This window comes from Pipistrellus hanaki, assembly GCF_964339955.1.
Source record: "Pipistrellus hanaki genome assembly, chromosome: 19".
NCBI classification, from domain to species: Eukaryota; Metazoa; Chordata; class Mammalia; order Chiroptera; family Vespertilionidae; genus Pipistrellus; species Pipistrellus hanaki.
In genome coordinates, this window is record NC_140521.1 from 3550544 (window position 1) to 3571134 (window position 20591).

A 20591-nucleotide genomic window follows, 5' to 3' on the forward strand; every position below is an offset into this window, starting at 1 on the left:
GACGCATCTGCCACGTGTGCACCTGTGTGCCCGCGCTCTGCGCACACCCACACGCTCCCCTGAAAGGCGGTGTCTGAGGGTCCGCAGCCCCGCCCAGCAGAGGCAGGGTTTCCTCCTGGCGAGCCAGGGGCAGAGGCTGGCTCGGAGGAGCCGCTTATTGTGGGCGGCCTGGGGCAGGCAGGGGAAAGGTTCCCTTTGAAGCACATGGCGCTGAGCGCTTCCCAGTGACCATGGAAACAGGCGCAGTGGGTTCCCAGCCTGAGAACCAGGGACGGCAGCCCGTGATTCAAACACAAAACACACACGGGGTCTGAACACCGGAGACAGGAGGGGCCGGGGCGCGGGGCAGGCGGCCCGGGCTGGCAGGAACTGAGCGACTCCCTGGTAGGAAAATCCGGGCCGTGAGGCTGAGCAGGTTCACAGGGTTCCCCTTTCATTCCCGGCCTTTCTTCCCGCTCCCTCGCTGCCCCTCGGGTCCTATTCAGCACCTCATCAGATCAGTGGAGCCCGGCTTTTGGCTGGCCTGCTGGCGGCGGGGCCTGGAACCAGGCGGGAGGTGATCAAAGGAGCCGCCGCCCTCCTCCCTCCTCCCTCCTCCCTCCTCCCGCCCCGCCGCCTGCACCCGCCCGCCCTCCTCCTCGGAGGCCCTGCCTCGGAGATCCAGGGGAAGCCACGGGGGAGGGCAGGGAAGAGTGGCACTTTCATGTCTGCCTCTGTCAGAAGAGACACAAAGCGCAGTTGGAACGGAGACGTGCCACTAGTAGGTCAGAACTCCCTTTTTCTGGGACGTCTGTTCTTTTTTTTCTTTTTAAAAATATATTTTATTGATTTTTTTTTTTACAGAGAAGAAAGGAGAGGGATAGAGTCAGAAACGTTGATGAGAGAGAAACATCGATCAGCCACCTCCTACACGCCCCCAACTGGGGATGTGCCTGCAACCAAGGCACATGCCCTTGACCGGAATTGAGCCTGGGACCCGTCAGTCCACAGGCCGATGCTCTATCCACTGAGCCACACCGGTTAGGGCTGGGACGTCTCTGTTCTAAAACCAGGCAACAGAGAAGCCGCCTAGTCTGGCCTGCTCGGGGTACACTTGCATGCCAAGATCCTAAGCCCAGAAGACTACCATCCCTGGCGGAAGCTCCATCCAGACTCTCCCACTAACAAAGTCACCTGAGCTACTGGGCCCCATTTCTCCAAGGTGCCGGTGAAAGAGAAAGCTCTCTGGGACCTTTTTTCAGCGAGGAAGAGGAAGCGATGTGATTAGGGCCTGCTAAGGAAGAGGGCTCTTCCACTTACGGATGAGTATCTTTTTCTCTCAAAGTCCGACAGTGTCCTGCTGGGCACGGGGCCAGGACCGGTGCGAGCATCGAGCCCGCTTCCCGGGCCCGGCCTCCCTGCCACCGCGGAGCAGGCGGGCTTTGACCTTCACCAGCGGCTCTTGAGGGAGGCGGTGTTTGGACAGGCCTGTAATTCGAGAAGCCCATTAGGTGCGTTCTCCCTCTTACCTTTGTTGGGCTGCCAAAATATTTACTTGACTTCTTAACTCTAAATCTCTGAAACACACCTGCGCTGCCGAAAACAGGCAATTTTCTTATTTTCTTGTATTCACAGGAGAGAGCCCAACCTCGGCAAAGATGACAATAGCACAGAGGAATAAGGAGGGCGGGGGCCTGGTGAGAGAGGCAGCTTTCCAGAACACAGCCACTTCTTAAGAGATGGGTGTATGCTGCATTCACCTCTTTTTTTTTGGAGGGGTGGGGGGGATAGAGAGGGAGAAGGGGGGTTCGCAGGGCAGCGTGGATGGTTGAAAGCAATGCCACAGGTAATCTTTTTGCAAAACAAACTGATTCTATGTTCACCTTTAGGGAAGAGTCCATTTCCATGCCAAGTAAAAATTCTGAGTGGTAGCCAACTGCAATTATTTATTTATTTGTTTTAGTATATTTTATTGATTTTTTTTTACAGAGAGGAAGGGAGAAGGATAGAGAGCCAGAAACATCAATGAGAGAGAAGCATCGATCAGCTGCCTCCTGCACACACACCCTCCCCACCACTGGGTATGTGCCCGCAACCACGGCACACGCCCCCAACGGGAATCGAACCTGGGACTCCTTGAGTCCCCAGGCCGACGCTCTATCCACTGAGCCAAACCGCCAGGGCTGCATTTATTTATTTTAACACAATTGTGATGTAAAAGCCACTGCACTGAAATGTCAGCAGAGTAAAGGCTATATCCCAGGAAAAATGGGTGCTTAACCAACACACAGTATTTGCAGGGTTTTCGGTGAACTCCAAATGATAGAACCGACCAGAAACAAGTGTAAAAAAATGTTTTTCCCTTTCTCAGTGCTTCTGACATGAAGAAAAGCTGGGAAAACAGTCTCGGGTCTAGGAAGCATGAAGCCACTGCACAACCATGACCCTGGCCACGTGCACCGGTCCGCTCCCGATTCTGCCAGGAGCTCCCCGAAGCACACACCTGCCGCCGAGGGGCCCAAAGCCAGACTCTGCAGACGGCTGTGGTTTGTGGGGAGAACTGAGTGGAAGGTCCCTGCACCGCTGTGGGTGCTGTTCTCAGGAGCACAGCATCCTGGCCAATGACCCGCACCCCAAAGCCACCCAGACACCCTTCTGAGGAGAAGGCCTGGTCAGGTGCTCATCCGCAAACCTTTGCAAGAAAAATTACTCTGGCTGTTTCAGATCTTGGCTGAAACACAATAAATAGAATCACAATAAAGTTCATATCCTTAAGATCTATAATTTCCTAAACTATTACCATAGGGAATAATTCAAAAAGAAAAAAGAAACCCCCAAAAACCCATCGTACTTAAAGAAAGGTTTCAGTTTGGCTTATTTGTCAATATTGAACCCTGGGGAGAATGGTCAACTAAATTATTTATCATATTAGGCAGCCATCCAATTCTAGATTATGAAATAGCATCCAACCGGTAAAATGAGTAGGATATGTTAGTAAGTCTGAAAAGGCAGAGCAGGCCCTGGCTGGGTCCTCAGTCGTTTAGAGAAGCATCCTGGTACGCCAAAGTTGTGGGGCACATACAAGAGTCAATCAATGAATGCGTAAATCAGTAGAACAACAAATTGATGTTTCTCTCTCTCTCTCTCCCTCCCTTCCTCTCTCTATAATCGAAGTAGACATTTATACCTTCTTAATAATTACATTAGAAATATGATCCAGGGAAGATGACTGGAAGGGAAAAAACCAAATGGACATCACTTGAGTTAATGATGTAGAATTAAAGGTAGCGTTTTCTTTCTATGTTCAAATTCTCCATAATTAATTGTTTTGTGCAACAAATACCGAGTGCCTGCGCTATATGTGTTAGGCACTGTTGGTACCAGAAATATAAGGATGGTGGTAAAAACCATTATATTGCTTACACACTTAAGAAAAATTGGGTAACCCTTCAAATTAGGGGTTTTAAAAATGCTAAGATTCTTATCAATTGAAGCTTCTAAAAAAGGGAAAAAAGAAAATAACTCATTTTTAAAAAAACCACCACCTATTATTTACAAAACAAAACAAAACAAAACAAAAAACAACCTTTTGAAGCTAACCACTTTGAAATTCCATTTCTAAAAATCAAGCCACGATAACAAAGTGCCTTGCACATTCTACATTCTTCTCCCTGAGGTTCGTTGTGCAAATCTATCAGCAACAGGTTAACGTGTAACAGCGAAGGCCAAGGGCCTGAGCACATCCCAAAAGATAGGCACTTCTGCCGAAACAGGTGTGGCTCAGTGGATAGAGCGTCGGCTTGGGGGCTAAAAGGTCCCGGGTTCGATTCCGGTCAAGGGCATGTACCTTGGTTGCGGGCATATCCCCAGTAGGGGTTGTGCAGGAGGCAGCTGATCGATGACTCTCTCTCATCGATGTTTCTAACTCTCTGTCCCTCTCTTCCTCTCTGTACAAAATCAATAAAATATATTTTAAAAAGATAGGCACTTCTTTCCTTTTCTTTTTTGCCACATTCTTAGGGCTGGCTGGCTCTTCATTTTACCCAGCAGTGCTTAGGACAATTGGAATGTGCTGCAGTGCTTTTCTCATTTTTATGAGTAGCAAAAATGACGGGGAATTTAAAGCATTTCAGTATCCCAGGGGAATTGTTTAGACGGCCTCAAACTTAGAACAGAGCGCAAAAAGCACTCGTCAGAGCACACAGCCCAATGTTTGATTTGGAAAACAAGATCGCCGACGCCGACGGGTACCTTTTCTCAAATAAAATGTGGGCCTTTTGGGAAAGGAAACAGGCGCGAAAGACAGGACAAGGAAAAGCAATCCCATCTGTCTGCAGATGGAGGGGACCCTGTGACCACGGATGGCACTCAGGATCTGGCCGGCGTACCCACCCCCAGCGGGAATCTCTGCCCAGCCTGGGGGTGTGCCACTCTCCTATCCAGTGCCACTCAGGTCCTTCAAGATGTGCTTGGTCAAACCTGCAGGTCTTCCCGGGGCTTGGCAGACAGGGAACCAATGAACCACACAGTTAATGGTGAAGCCCCCCAAATCTAAAATGCCATGGTCATGGCCAAAGCGCACTCAAGTCACTGCCCACTTGCTCATTTGGGTTAATCCTTGCACATGGCCGGGGGTGAGCAGGGCTCCTCGGTCTGAAACAGAGATAAGATGGGGCCGTGGGGCTTGTCTTTGGGTATGCGATTCGGAACTGGTACTGGACGTGCGACCATGATATTTTATTGATTTTTCACAGAGAGAAAGGGAGAGGGATAAAGAGTTAGAAACATCAATGAGAGAGAAACATTGATCAGCTGCCTCCTGCACACACCCCAATGGGGATGTGCCCGCAACCAAGGTACCTGCCCTTGACCGGAATCGAACCTGGGACCCTTCAATCCGCAGGCGGATGCTCTATCCCCTGAGCCAAACCTGTTTCGGCGCCTTTCATACTTTAAAACGGTCGCTCAGAAGTAGACAGGGCCATTAGCTCTCTGTGATGGGTTTTCCCCCTTAGCCTATCCCTGCCAGGCCGTTTCCTGGGCGGCCTCCCTGCGGTCCTTGCTCCGGTTCAGCTGGCGGGACAAGGGCCAGAGGAAGGTTGTGGGCCAGCAGCCTGCGCTCTTTGAGCTGGGAGACATTATGTGATCTTCTCACTCACTCTGTCTTAAAAACTCCCTTACGTCTCTCCGTGAATTTCAAGTAATGGCTCTGGTCAGCCTTTTATAGCTGAGAATGTCTCGGATCTAATAAAAATACGTTTTAAAAAGCAGCTTTTTAACCAAGAGGGTCTAACGAAACGTGTGTGATTTCCAATCCGACGCACGGCCTTCGGAGAAAACCGGTATTCCCCACGGCTTTTTCCATTCTCAGCATGCCGACCTCTTCCTCCTGGTCTGATTCCTCCCGGGCTCCTTTCCTGCTTTCCTTTTTAACCAAATATGGGGAGCATGTACCCAAGGGCGCCTTAAAATAAATCCGAGGAGCCTTCTAACCGTCCTCTCCGACAAGAATCCTGCCTCAGCTCACCTTAGAAAAGGGGTTTCCATCTGCTTACAGCAGTCTGCTTACAGAGGGGAGGAAATTGCTATTTACTGATTATCAACACATTCGTTCCATGAACCTGACATACATTAACGATCACACTATCTTTACCGAGGGGGCTAGAGAGAAGGGAAAGCAAAGAGAGACTAACTGGCCCAAAGTTACCCAGCTAATACCAAAAGAGAACAATTTCCATTTGCTTCTAGGCCCTATGACTCCAAGACCTGGGCTCATTGCACTACTCAGACATGCTCTAACACTGATCATGCATTTCAACAGAGCATACCACAAAGGATGCCTCGAACCTGCCATTATACAGGAGGGCAGTGGGCAGAGGAGGGAGTGAAGGAGGAAAGGAGTGGAATGTAGGTTTCCTTAGGAAGATGGAACTTGTATGTCCTGGGAGGACCGAGTTTCTCAGCAGAGACACTACTGCATGTGGAGCCAGATATGTCTTTGTTGTGAGGGGCTGATCTCTGTTGAGCAGTATCTCTGGCCTCTGCCTACGAGATGCCAGTAGCACCCCCCACCACCTCCTGGATATTTCTGTGTGAAAACCAAAAATGTCTCTCTCCAGACACTGCCAAATGTGTCCTGGGCCTGGGAGGGCAGGAGACAGGGAGCAACACGCCGCCCCTGCATGTCTATACCGTGTTTAAGGGTCTAGTTCAGCAGCATTAAGTACATTCACACTGCTGTGCAACCGCCGCCACCACCCATCTCCAACACACAAGGCCCTGGCAGCCACCAGTCTATTTTCTGCCTCTGTGGACTGACTCCTTAAGTAATGCCACTTTAATGCTAAAAGAGACTGAGGAGTCCCGGCTGGTGTGGCTCAGTGGGTAGAGCATCAGCCTGCGGACTGAAGGGTCCCGGGTTCGATTCCGGTCAAGGGCACGTGCCTGGGTTGTGGGCTTGATCCCCATTAGGGGAGAGAGGTTCAGCGGCTGCCCCGGGTCCCACAGCTCGCAGGGCCGGAAGTGAGGTTTATTAACTCGGGTTAGTTTGATGTCTAAATCCAAGTGTTAACCATTACGTGTTCCCCTCTCCTCACAACCGGCCTGAAAAAATAAAATCCCTCTGACGCTGCTTTCTGTCTTCCAGTCATTTTGGTTGCCAGCGTCTTTATTCATGCTTTGGGAAGAAGTTCCCGAGACATTTTGAGAGCTGGATGCGGGCTGATGAAGTGAAAATGAGCATAAGGGTTCAATTCTCTGTCAGCCCCTCATCCCCAGGTTTCCGGCTGCTCATCAGAAGAGCCAGGATTTCAAACCAGCTCGCCCGTCTCTATGTTTCACACCGAAAGAGGCCAGAGGGAGAGGCTGGGGCGTCTCGAAGGCAAACAAGAGGTGTCCTTGACAATGTCATTGGCTTGGGCCTCATCAAAGCCTTTAAAAGAACTGACGTCTGGGCCCATTCTGTTCCTGAAAACGTCCAGCAGCAGAGAGTCACCTGACCCTCCCCCTCCCCACCTCGCCCGGCTGCCACTGCCCTGTGAGAGTTTCCTCTATGGCGCCCGTGCTCCTGTCAGGAACCTCCGGTGGCTCCCAGCTGCCTAGGAGATGAAGGCTCCTCAATCTGAAGCCTCCTCTTCCCCCAGCAACTTCCAATGCCCCTTGGAGAGCTCGCTGCTCCCTCTCTCTCTGCCCCGATCCTGGAGATCATTCCCACATCCCGCCCTGGCACGTGAGCGCCTCTCTGTAAAACCCGCCCGGCCCCTCCAGCCTGGTGTGTGCCAGGACCGGCCCTCAGCGCAGGGCAAGAGGATCTGACTCTTCAGAGCGCACTGAGGAGGTAGTAGGACAGCCTTAATCCCAGACCTCCCCTTAGCTACTTGGGAGATTTCAATCCTATGCTATGTGATCAGCACCTCTGGGACTCAGTTTCTATTCTGCAAAATGGGGATGTGGCCGCAACCTCAGAGCTAGCCTGACAACGAGAGGAGGCACCCTGCATACAACACTCTAGCTCATGGCGAACAGCCCACCATGATGGCTGCTTTTACCCTCTCACCGGGCACTGACCCTGAGCCAGGCTCTGTGCTAGGCGCTCCACCAGCATCTTGCAAAGTCCCCCTCCCCGCCCACCACAACAAAACCCGCATAAGCCCCAACGAGAAGAGGAAGGCCCGAGAGGAAGGCCCAAGGTCACTCAGCCAAAGCTGGATCTCTGTGACTTAAAACTCCCTGCCTCGCCCTGACTGGTTTGGCTCAGTGGATAGAGCATCGGCCTGCGGACTGAAAGGTCCCAGGTTTGATTCCGGTCAAGGTCATGTGCCTTGGTTCCGAGCACATCCCCAGTAGGGTGTGTACAGGAGGCGGCTGACTGATGTTTCTCTCTCATCGATATTTCTAACTCTCCATCCCTCTCCCTTCCTCTCTGTAAAAAAAAAAAAAAAAAATAAAAATATATTTTTAAAAAATTCCCTGCCTTGTCTTTTCATTAACTTCCTCTCTGTCCAAGAAAGAGCCCAGTCCATAGCTGTTGACCATCCTGTCTTTCAAAATCCTCCCCAAGACTCCAAAGTTGGGGCATGAAGGTGTGTGTGTGTGTGTGTGTGTGTGTGTGTGTGTGTATGGGGGTACTCTGCCTCAGTTTATGAAACCTGGGCTGTTAGGAACTCCAGCAGATTCTGTGAGTCTCCTGCCACGACTCTCACGAGGTTGACGGTCACAGACACAGGCTCCTGCGCTGTGCGGATGGTGTACGAGCCTGACTCTCAATAGCAAGCTACTAGGAACTGTCAGCTTTATTCTATTTTCATTTCCTAGGACTTAAATTGTCACAGGTAACGACATCTGTCTTTCACTGCTACAATTAGAATCTCCCCACACTGGAATAGTAAGGGGAGGTTTTAAATATGATACAGAGGCTCAGAATGTTAAAAGAGCAAGGAGCCTAGAACAGCCTCACCGCATTCAGAGAAAAAGAGGCCCCCAAAAGCTAAGATTTGCCCCAGGGGGGGGTCACGCTCACCCCAACCCTCCTCCCTAGCTGATCCTACTGTCTGCTCCGCCTCCTACAGAATCAAAAAGACAGGAGGAAGGGATCATAAATCACTCCTTTCTCCAGAGTTTACAGTGTTCCTCTCCGAGGAGTTCAAAAGCGCCCAGCAATAAACCAAGGTGATGAGTTTACGTCTTTTGCTTTTAAAACGAAACTTTATTTGAACTCCTGGAGAGGCAGTTACGTGTTTTTTTTTTTTTTAATTTAGGACATTCCTCTCTTATTCCAACTCTTCGCCCCATGGCGTTTTCTGTGGGCGGGTGGGTGATGAGGGGGTAAGGGGGCGGGAGAGGAGGGGTTTGTGCCTGTCCCTCACCTGTTCCCCCACCAGGCTTTTCCACCGAATGCCTCAAAGACATTCTCCCTTCTGTGCTTTTAACAAGTCTCAACACCCATGCAGAGAAGTCCCGCCCCCCACCCTCACACTGACTTGGCTGTTTCTCCTTCCGCGCCTCTCTCTCCACTGCCCACCTCCTTGCCAGAGCCACGAAGCCAAGAAATGACAAAAAGACGGTGCCATCTGCAGGACACCAGGCTGCCACTGAGATGTCTTTCCCCTCATCTCTTGCCACTGCCCTTGGGGGACCAGAAAAAGAAACCCAACAGTTAGCAGAGGTAATAAAGTGGAGGATAACTACGCTTTAAGGAGAAGATGAAAGAGAGAATAAGAGAGGGGAAGGGAGGAGAGAAAGGGAGAGATTGAGATGCCTGCCTTTTCACACCTCCTACACCAACCCGGGTTTGAAACAAATGCGAGGCTGTCTTGCCCAAGCATTTTTGCTAATGGTTTTACCTCTGGGTGGTAAGCCAAACTTTGGTAACTAACCACATGTAAACACCGTCTGGCCACCGTACAACCTTCCCAACAGGAACACGGAGTGTGTGTGGGGTGAGGGAGGCCCGCTGCCTGGAAGCAGGTAGAACCACGCGCCCAGTTTCTGGGCCCCTGCATTCAATAAATATTTGGTGAGTGAATGAGCCCGACAAGTGCTTAATGGTTCGATATACATCTGGGTTTTCCTGCGCCCTGGCCCCACAGGCCTGCGGGCCAAACCTCACATGCCTCTCTGGGCGCGGGAGAAACAACGGGAGAAGGGGGCGGGGGGGTGTCCCGGGGAGTCCAGGTCCAACCCATTTACAGACACAACAAACACAAAGGCGGAGTCCCACCAAACTGGGGCAAATAATAATAATAATAATAATAATAATAATAATAATAGGACAAGCTGCTGAGACCCGCATAGCAGCAGCCCAAGGAAAGGAGAAAATGCTCTATTAGGAGCATACTGCCTACAAGGAAGGCACTGTTCCTACAGCCTTTGGATGTGGCTGGCATTCCTCCTAGGAAAACATTAGAATATTCTCAAGGGGGGTCACTGTTCTCCCGGCATCATCAGGCAGCGCTGGCCAACTATGCAAATGACTGAGCATCAGGGCTGGGCCTCCCCCGGCACCTCAGTTCAGCTTTGTGAGCGATAAACCGAACAGACGCTAACTCCCGCCCCTATAAAAGGGGCACCGGAGCTCGACAAGTGCGAAGACGCTCCTCAGAAGACAGGTGGGAGGCAAATATCACAGACGGGACCCAGGGGGGTCTCCGGGGCCAGAAGTCTTCCAGGCGACATTGGGTGGGATAGCTTTAAGGCTGGGAAAAGCTTTCTTCTGCCTGGACCTCCCAAGAAAATCGTCAGGAGCCCAGGACTGCCACACACACACACACACACACACACACACACACACACACACCCCCGCTGTCTCTCCTTAGTACCTAGAACAGCAGCTTCTGAGAATATAAAACGAATATCCAGGCAATAACACTATCCTTAGGAGATACCACCCTCCCTCCAATCAAAATCCTAATAACTTTCTCCAAACCTCTCCCTTTCACAAAACGATCCGGTTTAAAACAGGTTGTTGCCTGTCCTATTTTAAGATCGCTGATGAATGGTTTTCCAAAGTAAATGTATTTCTATCTCACACTGCAGTCAGAGGGGATGCTGATATTCTTGGCTTTATATAAAAAAAAAAAAAGGAAAGGCTTTTTTAGTGCTTCTATATAGGACGACACCAGCCAGCGGCAGGCAGCAAGCCTGTGTGAGAGCTTTCTCTGTGCTAGACGCTCGTGTCTCAGCTCCACTCCTGGCCATCCTGTGAGGTAAGTTCTAATACAGGAGCATAATTGCTGTCTGCCATTCTGAAACCAAAAAAAGCCCTGAGACCCGAAGTTTTTCCATAGCTTACTTGGCGGCCAGACGTAACGGACCTGGACTCATTTTGGAGGCCAAGCGGCCCTGACTGAACACGATGAGATTTTAGGGAACCCTCGGATGTGACTACCCACAAAGTTTGCTACACAAATATGTATGCGGATGACACCTGGATACCTCTCTAAAACCTCAGAGTCTCAGAATTCTGAAACAACTGGCCCCCAGGGTATAAGGGAAGGTGTGGTGACTCTATTATCAACCCATTTCACAGATGAGGAAGGGAGAGTCCTTGAGGGGAAGTGACTCGCCTAAGGCCACAAAGTGGACGAGATGTGGGGCTGATGGAGGCGGCCGGTCTCCATCAGAGTCCAAGCTTGCGGTACCACGGCGGGCAGCCTCGAGGCAGGTCTTAGTGCTCACCCGCTCGATGCCACCTGGGAAGAGGCACAGTGCCCGCGAGGGTTTTCTCTGGACCGAGAAAGCGGCAGCGAGGAGACCGCCAATCGGAGCCGCAGCGATCCGAAGGGCCTTACCTTGCCCAGGACGGTGAGGCATGGTTTCGGGTCCAGCTCGGGCTGTTCCAGCTTCACCACGCCCACCCAGCCGTATTCGTACAAGTCCTCTTCGTCATTGTTATTACACAGGCCCAGTGGGTGCATCTGGGGAACAAGAGGAAAGAGCACATCAGTACACTGTGTATTTCTCAGGCTCCACCATCAAAAGTAACCCCAAAGCTTAAAATTAAATGGCGGCGGGTGTGTGTGTGTGTGTGTGTGTGTGTGCGCGCGCGCGCACATTTTTCAACCCACGGGGAATCCTATCTCAGCTCAATGAGCTGAGCACTGGGGAGAAAACGGCGATAACCAACTTTTATGGATGCTTTCTCACTTGTCTTGTACACAAGTGGTCACCCAAGTTGGACACCACCCTCTGGGATGTAAGGAAAAGCATCGCACTCGTGCAAATGTCAATCTGGTCTGCTGTGTGACACCGTGACACTGAGCAGCAGTTACAAACGAGACTAGTGGGGTTAGGAGTCAAGACTATCTGGCCCCTAGACCCTCAGCAGCGCATTGACTTCAACGTATTGTGCAAGAGGAGCGGGAAACACGGATTTACAGAGGGACCACTAGGAAGAAATGTGATAGAATCACCAGTAGAAAGGACAGGCTGTTTCAAGGCCATCCTGGTTCCTGGGAAACAGATTAGATGCCTTAAAGCAGGGGTCTTCAAACTACGGCCCGCGGGCCACATGCGGCCCGCAGAGGACTCTGATCCGGCCTGCCAGGTTTTTTGGGCAGTGAACGCAGCCGAGGTGTTACAGTAGGGATTAGTAGTTCATATAGTCCGGCCCTCCAGCTCTCTGAGGGACCGTGATCTGGCCCCCACTTTAAAAAGTTTGAGGACCCCTGCCTTAAAGCTTTCTCAGAATTTACAAAGCCCAGAAATCAAAGATAGGTAGAGGAACATCATCCGAGTTTTGCTGATAAAAGCGCAGCCCACGGGAACGTGAAGACAGAACGATCCTAAGGTTCGCGCTCACAGATGTATCACTGGGTTGAATCAGGCCCTAGAATCCCTCATAACAAGTTGAGGAGACAAAATCCTCATAAACATAATTAATCAAGACCTCAATGAGACTAGAACAGGCTCCTTAAATAACTGGGAGAAATCTGTCTAGCTTTATAGCAGATGAGAGATACAAGAGACCTGAAAACCCACTGTGACAGAGGAATGGATGGCCCTTACGTCCTAATCGCACCCTAATCCCCGGAACCTGTGACTACATTGCCTTACGTGGCCCAGGAGACGTTATATTTATAGATGTGATTAAGTTTGAGGCGGGATATTATCCTGGATTAACTGGGTGGGTCCCCTGCAGTCACGAGGGTCCTTATAAAGGAAAAAGGGCATGGTGGACGCAGGGAGGAGATGGAGCAATGGGCTTTGAAGATGAAGGAGGAAGCCATGAGCCAAGGAACGCAGGCAGTGGGCCTCCAGAGGCTGAGAGAGACCGGAAATGGCTTCTGCCTGGAGCTTCCAGAAGGAACATTGTCCCGCCAAGCCATTTTTTTTTACTTCGGAACTCTGAACAGTAAGAGAATAAATTTGTATTGCTTTAAACCACTAAATTGTAGTGACTTGTTTTAGCAGCAGATAGGAAAGTGATACACGCTCCCTAAGCCTCACTCGTTTTACAGATGAGAGCAGCAGTTCAGGGATATAAAGCCGTTTTTGCCAAGACAACACGGTCAGCTTCCTGAAACCCTAGGTTCAAGTCGTGGCGGTGGCAACCATCCACACTGCTGACCCTTTCCTACAGTATTCCATGACAGTGGAGGCCTGGCTACGTGATCTGGAGGATTCCGGATGGACAGTTGCTTTTCGTCTTTCACACACGTATGGGGTTTGGCCAACAGTAAAGAGCTGTGTTGGGGGAGCAGAGATATCATGCAGCCTATGACCTTGTATTGATATCAAAGAAGCCAGACCCAAAAGATCATGTACTATGTGATTTCATCGCCATGAGGTATCCAGAATAGACAAAGCCAGCAGATAGTGTTTGCTGAGGTGGGGGTGGGGTGGGGGATGGGAAGGAAGGACTGCTTTGGGGTGAAATCAGAGGATGGTGATGGTCGCAGAACACTGTTCATGTAATCAATGCCTCTGCACTGTATACTTTAAAATGCTTGAAATGGCAAATTTTGGATCAATTTTACCATAATAAAAAAGATTTTTAAAAGTGTCCTTAGCCCTAGCTGGTTTGGCTCAGTGGATAGAGTGTTCGATCTGTGGACTGAAGGGTCCTGGGTTCGATTCTGGTCAAGGGCACATGCCTGGGTTGAGGGCTCCATCCCCAGTAGGGGGCGTGCAAGAGGCAGCCTGTTGATGATTCTCTCTCATCATTGATGTTTCTCTCTCTCCCTCTCCCGTCCTTTCTGAAATCAATAAAAATACTTTTTTAAATAAAAAAATAAAGCGTCCCTCAGAAACGACTGTCCTCAGCTCACAGGGGAATCCACAGTGGAGATCGACGTGGTTTCTACCTTCCAGAGCCCAAGCCAGTGACCCAGCCCTTCTGGAGACAGGCTCCTGCAGAGGGCTGGCCCTGTCAGGTGAAAAACAGGTTCCTGGCCGAGTCAATAACTTGAGAAACACTTCATAGGCATTCGGGATTTACATCTATAAATTAAAGGTCTGCAGAGGCCAAAGGTTTAAAAAAACAAAAGGTTTTTAGCCTGTATTAAAACCAGCGTTTCCTACCCTTTGATTATAAGCCCATTTGGTGTTTAATATGGTCGCACCGTTTCATGGCACCGGCCCTGAGAAAGGCATACACGCGTGACGGAATAAACCTAAAGCAAACATGACTCCAAAGCTGAACACCCATGACACAAAGAATAAGGGACAGAGTGAAGGAGACGGAGGGCCAGCTGAGGCAGCTGCAGGTAAGGGGAGGCCTGGGAGGGTGGGCAGGATGTGGAGAAGGGAGAGGAGGAGGAGGAGGAGGAGGAAGATCAGGGACAGAAACCAAGGGCAGCAGAAGCAGAAGACAAAGCCCAGAGCCAGCACTTTCAAGCCACAGTGAGGAGGAAGGAGGTCCGACCAGGCCAAGGCTTATGCTGTGCAGAGCAAAACTCAGGGTCCCATTCAAGAGCGTGTCCCTGGGTGTGCAGAAATCTGAGCGCCATAAGCCCCAAGCACACCTACTGGTGCCCTGGGGTTCAGCAGGCCTGGTACCCCCGCTGCCCTTCCCGGCGGGCCCTCTGCCCTCAGCAGTCTCGCCCTCCATTCTCCTCCAAGACGTCCCCATCAAACCTTCCACTGCTGCTGGGGTGACTGTTAGCGGCTCAAAATGTCAGTCCTGTCAAGGGTGTTGACTTCTGAATGGAGATCAAAGACTTAAAGACCAAAAGGAATTTTTCTAAAGTGCCAGTGGGTGTGATTGATTGGCGTTGGTTGTTTATTTTCCCAGGGAGGGCAAAGAGGCCACCAAAATAAAGTCACATCTCAGAGGATCAGAAATCTCCCTCACCATCTCCGCCACCTCCCCAGCTCCAGGTCTGAGCTCCTTCTCTCCCGAGTTTCTCATTCCCGTTTACATGCCCAGGTGCCCAAACTCCTGGTTCTGTTCATTTAACCTCAACTGCATTTTAAGGGTAGCTGACCTCCTCGACTCGTTTGCCAAATACTGAATAGTTCAGGTCTCTGTCAGCTTGCCTTGGTGACAATATCAGCCTCTGGAATGGCCCACCACCCCAGGCCTCCAACCATTTACACCCTGGAGTTCTCTTTTCCCAAGGGCTCGTTAGGAGTGTGTCAGAATGCTTTATAGGGAAGCACAAGTAGCCATAAGAATGAAAACATTCCTTTGTGAACTGATCTGGTCTCAAAGGGTGGAATAGTCGAGGCAAAGTCACAAAGTGCAAATGGATAAAAACACCTGTAAAGCTCAGACAGCGCTGTAGAAGGGCAGCGGAGGAGGGGAAAACCAGAGGGTGTCCCGATCTAAAACGCAAAACCTCCCCCTTTCCCTCCAATGTCTGATCTTGGAAGCTGCTGTAAGCTCCAGGAAAACCAACAAGAGAATAAACAAAGACGAGGCAGGCTTGGGATCCAGGGCACAGGGAAAGCCAACAGAGAAGAGCCAGAGAGGGAATTCCCAGGATGTAGGCCGTGGCAATTCCAGGTGACGAGGCCCAATGGGACCACAGCAACCAGGGCTGCATGAGAGGCTAAACCAACCAGCCAGCCAACCAACTAACCAACCAACCACCCACCCATCCACCCACCCACCCAACCAACCAACCAACCACCCACCCACCCACCCAAACAACAACAATAACCTAAGTCATTATCTAGTGGGTTTCACAGTTCTGAGAAGAAGATTATGGTTCTGAACAAGCATGTGAAATGTGACCGTTACACGGCAAGCTAGAGTAATGGGGGTGGGGTGAGGGGGGGTGGGGAGAGACAATTATTAACTCCAGAAAAAAAGAAAAAACACACAGAAAATTACACCAGAATTTGCAAACCATAATCAGGGTATGGCCCGTGTGACCCAGTTAGCTGAGAAGAGTGACAGCCATAATAATGTAAACCCTGATCTAAGCAATAATTGTGATGTAACTATTGTATAATGCAAAGATGTAGAGATGGGGAGTAGGGAGGAAAGAAAGGGGGTGGGAGAGAATAAGAGAACAAAATCTTCATCCTTCACAGGAGGAAGTCAAAAAACGTGTTTCATGGACGGAAGCAGCAGTACATACATGTTATTTCAAAATCACTCACAGAAATTTAGAAATATTCAGAGATGACTAAAAACTATTAAATAATTGAAAATAGTTGCCTCTGAGAATAGCCATCGGGAATGGCAAAGGGTGAAATGGAGAAACGTGTTTTTTCATTATGAAGAGCTCTTTGCCTTTTCATAAACATAGACATGCATTATTTTGATTAAAAATCTTATATGTGCTGCATTCTCCAGGTGTTCCAGCAGATTCCACGGGTCCTGCGGGAAAGCACTCTGTTAGGCCACAGAGAGACCCACGGGCTCCCCGCCTAAGACAGTGGACACCCGGAGGGGGGCTCCGTCTGCGGTGCTGCTCCGGGCCGGGGCTGGCTGGGGACACAGCACAGGGATGAGTCAAGGAGACAGGCTGCGAGAAAGAACCAGCAGCCCTCACCGCCCCCGCGGCCCAAAATAACTCTCAGGTGTCACCAGGGTGCGATGTGGACTTGGGCAGACACAATAACCAGGGGGATTATTCTGAGATGCCCCCGATTTCCTCCCAGACACAGCCATCCGGATACCAGAACCTTTAGAAGAGGCACTGGGCACCCTCCTGGCACTTCCGAGGGCAAATTGCTAACAACAAGCAACGCATACACCTGGCATCTATGCCAGGTACCGAACATCTGGTGTTATGTCGAAACATGAACGTGGACCGTCTTCAAATTTCTCTGGGCCCAAAGAGGTCGACGCTCATGGTTTCAACCGTTTTCCTAATGGACCAAAAATAAATAAATAAATAAATAAAAGAAAAAGGAATAATCCACAGGAATTTCAAAGCCAAAGGACTATGTCAGACAAGGTTAAATATCTGCAGAAACAGAGCTATGTTCCCTTGAGTACGGGCCATCAAGCCAAGCTTTGAAACCAAGACCAGCTCTTTAAGAAGCTTTCAGGACGAAATCCTTGAGATATACCGGTGCACTTTCCGCATGTCTGAAAGGGCAAAGCTGAAACCCGGGCTGGCAGCGCTCTGATCCAAGGTTACAATATCTCTCCACTCCACCGAGAGTTTAAAATAACTTCAGAAGGGCCGCCTGCTTCTAAGTGGGTTACTGTTACAGCAGGAGCCAAGCACAGAGCTGAGAGGAGGAGAGACATTTCACTCGGTAATATTATCTCATCCAAAAATTCCTGGGGATTTAAACGGGAAACTTCCTTCCTTTTGTCCCCTCGCCGCTGCTGGCCGGGGTAGGGTGTCACTCTGGTACAGGGTTTCATATGAAACAACAGTCCCAGGCCTTAAAAGGTGTGGTGGCGAGAATCAAGACTTGTAATTTATGTGAAGGAATGGAAAAGGATAGCTCCACCCATTTTTCTCCTGAATCATAGGGGTTATTTTTTTCTTTCTTCTGTGCACAAAGCGGCAGACAGCTCTTTTGCTCCTTGAACAAACAGCCTGAACGTTCTTCTGGATCCAGAATCCGAAAGCACCTGAATGCAGGTTTCTCCCCCGTCTCCATAGCAATGGGGGCAGAAAGGAGCTGGATGCCGCCGCTGGGGGCTGGACACATCCCAGTGGGAACTGCCTGAGGACGAAGGCAGCACTTCTTTGCAGAGGGCTCTGGTTGTCAGGACACTAAGCTGGACTCTCCCACAGCGGGTGTCACCTTTTAGGGAAAAACCAAGAACAGCTTCCATCCTATTTGGTTCCTCTGTATCAAAAGAAAAACCTGTCACACCCTAACTGGTTTGGCTCAGTAGATAGAGCATCGGCCTGCAGATTCCGGTCAAGGGCATGTACCTTGGTTGCGGGCACATCCCCAGTGGGAGGTGTGCAGGAGGCAGCTGATGGATGTTTCTCTCTCATCAATGTTTCTAACTCTCTCTTCCTCTCTGTAAGAATAAAATTTTTTTTTTTTTAAAGAAAAAAAGAAGTTGCCTGCCAGAACCCAGGGATATCAGCAAGTATTTCAAATCCACCTTCTCACTTGCCCATCTCCCAGCCCCTGGAACTTCCTTTTGCCAGATAGTTAGATGGGAACTTAGATTTGGCCCCGTGTTACAGCTCATGTCTGACTTACCAACTTTCACTTAAAACTTCCATTTCCAATTTTAAATAGGTTAGGAGATATTTCATAGGTGTTATTTTCCCTTTTTTGGGGGGGGGGAGGGGGGAATCTAATAAGACTATAGAAAAGTGTCTGAAAACATTAAGCAAAATTTGATTCTAAATCCATTCTTAAAGTGACTCATATGGCTACCAGATGACAAGTATTGATTTGTACATAGATTCTCACTGACACTGTTTCACTACAAATTGCAAGGCAACTTAATAAAGGACACTTGATGGTTCTTGTTTCTAAAAGGTGAGGGCGAGGTGCTTACACACACCAAAGAGTTATTCAATTAAGGTGAAATATGTAGGAGGAGAAAGGGTAAATGTGGAATCCTCATTCTTCCAGATTTAAAAAAAGAATACCGTAAAACAACTGGCCCATAAAACGACATGGTGCTGGTCTGAAACCAGGAGAATAAAACAGGTGGAAGAGAAATTTAAAAAAACAAAAAAACAAAAAACATTTTCATCTTTATAAGGTCTCACTATGACGCAAACCAGGACTAACATATGGATAGCTACAGGATTCATTTAATAATTTCTGTTGGGACAGGTGGTTAGCATTGCACAGAAAAGATCAGTCTGGCCATTCACAAGTTGTTCTGAGAAATGATGAAGCAACACGAGTTGACGATTCTAGTAGGTCAATTATCATGCTAGATAGCAACAAAAGGCGTAAGAACTGCGTGTTTGCATTTATTTTTTTAAATAAATCTTTATTGTTCAGATTATTACAGTTGTTCCTCTTTCCCACCTCATAGCTCCCCTCCACCCAGAACTGTGTGTTTTTAAACCTTCTTCCTTGGATCAGTCACAGAAAAGAATGAGATATATAAATCAGTAGTTTACAGTAAGAAAACAGATAAACCATTAACCTTGCTACTGATTGAAGCAAGATCATCGAAGTAAACCAACTGCTAGCCCCACCACGGAGGGCTGCAGGGAAAGACGCATGTGTGCACACCTGGCCAGGCTGCAAACAGGCTCAAGGTGGGTGGAACAGGTCAGGCAACACGCGACAAAGCCCAAGATCCTGAGGTCCTTTCCCCGTTTTATATTGTGTTATACATAGAGCTGACTTGTAGGAACAGACTCTGAGGGAGTAATCTAAAACAAAGAAGAAACTTTATATGATAAAATCTTAAGCAAGCCTCCTCCAAACCACAGAAACTTAGAAAAATGCCAAAGACTATACACTGAGCGGCCAAATTATTATGATCTCTGAACGCATATTAATCTGGCCACTCAGTGTGTGTGTGTGTGTGTGTGTGTGTGTGTGTGTGTGTGTATTCAACTGCTCCCCTGCCAGCCCGATTGCCCCTTGAATATATATATATATATATTCAAGCCCGGTGCATGAATTCATGCATGGGTGGGTTCCGGCCAACCCATGAGAAAGGTGACACATCAGCACAGGGCTGAGGAATCAACGATAAATGCTGCTTTAACGGATGGTGGCAGCAGCTGAGCCCCGGTTACCCTAACACTTGGGGCCTGCTCAGGAGGACCGCCTGGTCACGGAAATACTTTATGAGGTTACACCATAATTCCGGTTCATTTCTCCCGCACATACAAAACAGACATACAGAAACACTCAGAACAGACTGCTAACAAGTCCTTTCACCTTCGGCATGGAAATACACCCCCCCAAATGTGACAATACAGCACAGGCCAGGGATTCTTTATAAAACAAAGACAAGGATCCTGAATTTGAGAATTTCTTACAAGGAACCGTGGCTGCAACGAGCCCGGCGACTGGTGTGATCCTGAGGGGTTTTCTGAACGCAGAGCCAGGCTTATTACCGCCCAGTCAAGAGTCTGAGTTAGGTTTTATTTGGAAAGTCTACGTGATTGGAAAGACATAGAGACTAAAACGGGAGCAGTAATCCAGCATTTGCCAAGCGATCGGTCCGAGAAGGGGATTCTAACATGGTGTTCAGAGCAGCCAGGCCCGTCAGTGCCCAGCCTCGGGCAGAGCCTGTCATTCTGTATATATTTTTGACAGCGCCATGGAACTGGGGAGCGCCTCACCATGGTGGGCATGGGCTTCGGGCTGCACTGCCACGTCACTTCTGTGTGGCCCGAGAGGAGTCATGTGACCTGGGAGCCTTGTGTCCCTGTCTGAAGGGCAGAGCTGATCCCGCCCACCACGCACATATATGGGAAGCGGGGCGACAGACAGGACACCCCAAGTACAGGCCACCAGAGGAAAAAAACGGATCACGTGAACTTCCACCAAAATGAAAAACTTTTGTGCGCAAAGGACACCATCAAAAAAGGGAAAAACAACCCACAGATTGGAAGAAAATAGGAGCAAGTCACATATCTGGTAAGGGACTAGACTATAGAAAGAATTCTTATAACTCAATAATAAAGAGGCAGATTATCCAATTTAAAAATGGGCAAATGATCTGAATAGATATTTCCCTAAGAAAGATATACAAATGCAAATAAGCTGCTCAACATCATTAGTCGGCAAGGAAATGCAAATCAAAACACAATGAG

The 20591-nt window shown here is 49.3% G+C and overlaps 1 protein-coding gene across 1 annotated transcript in view; it reads right to left on the minus strand.

Moving 5' to 3' along the window:
- Positions 1 to 20591, minus strand: part of ZNRF3 (zinc and ring finger 3) — a 125741-nt gene that overhangs the window by 38637 nt on the left and 66513 nt on the right. Inside the window, exon 2 of the mRNA XM_084868143.1 lies at positions 11268 to 11393. Coding sequence (XP_084724269.1) covers positions 11268 to 11393 — 126 coding nt within the window. The remainder of the gene's footprint in view (positions 1 to 11267; positions 11394 to 20591) is intronic.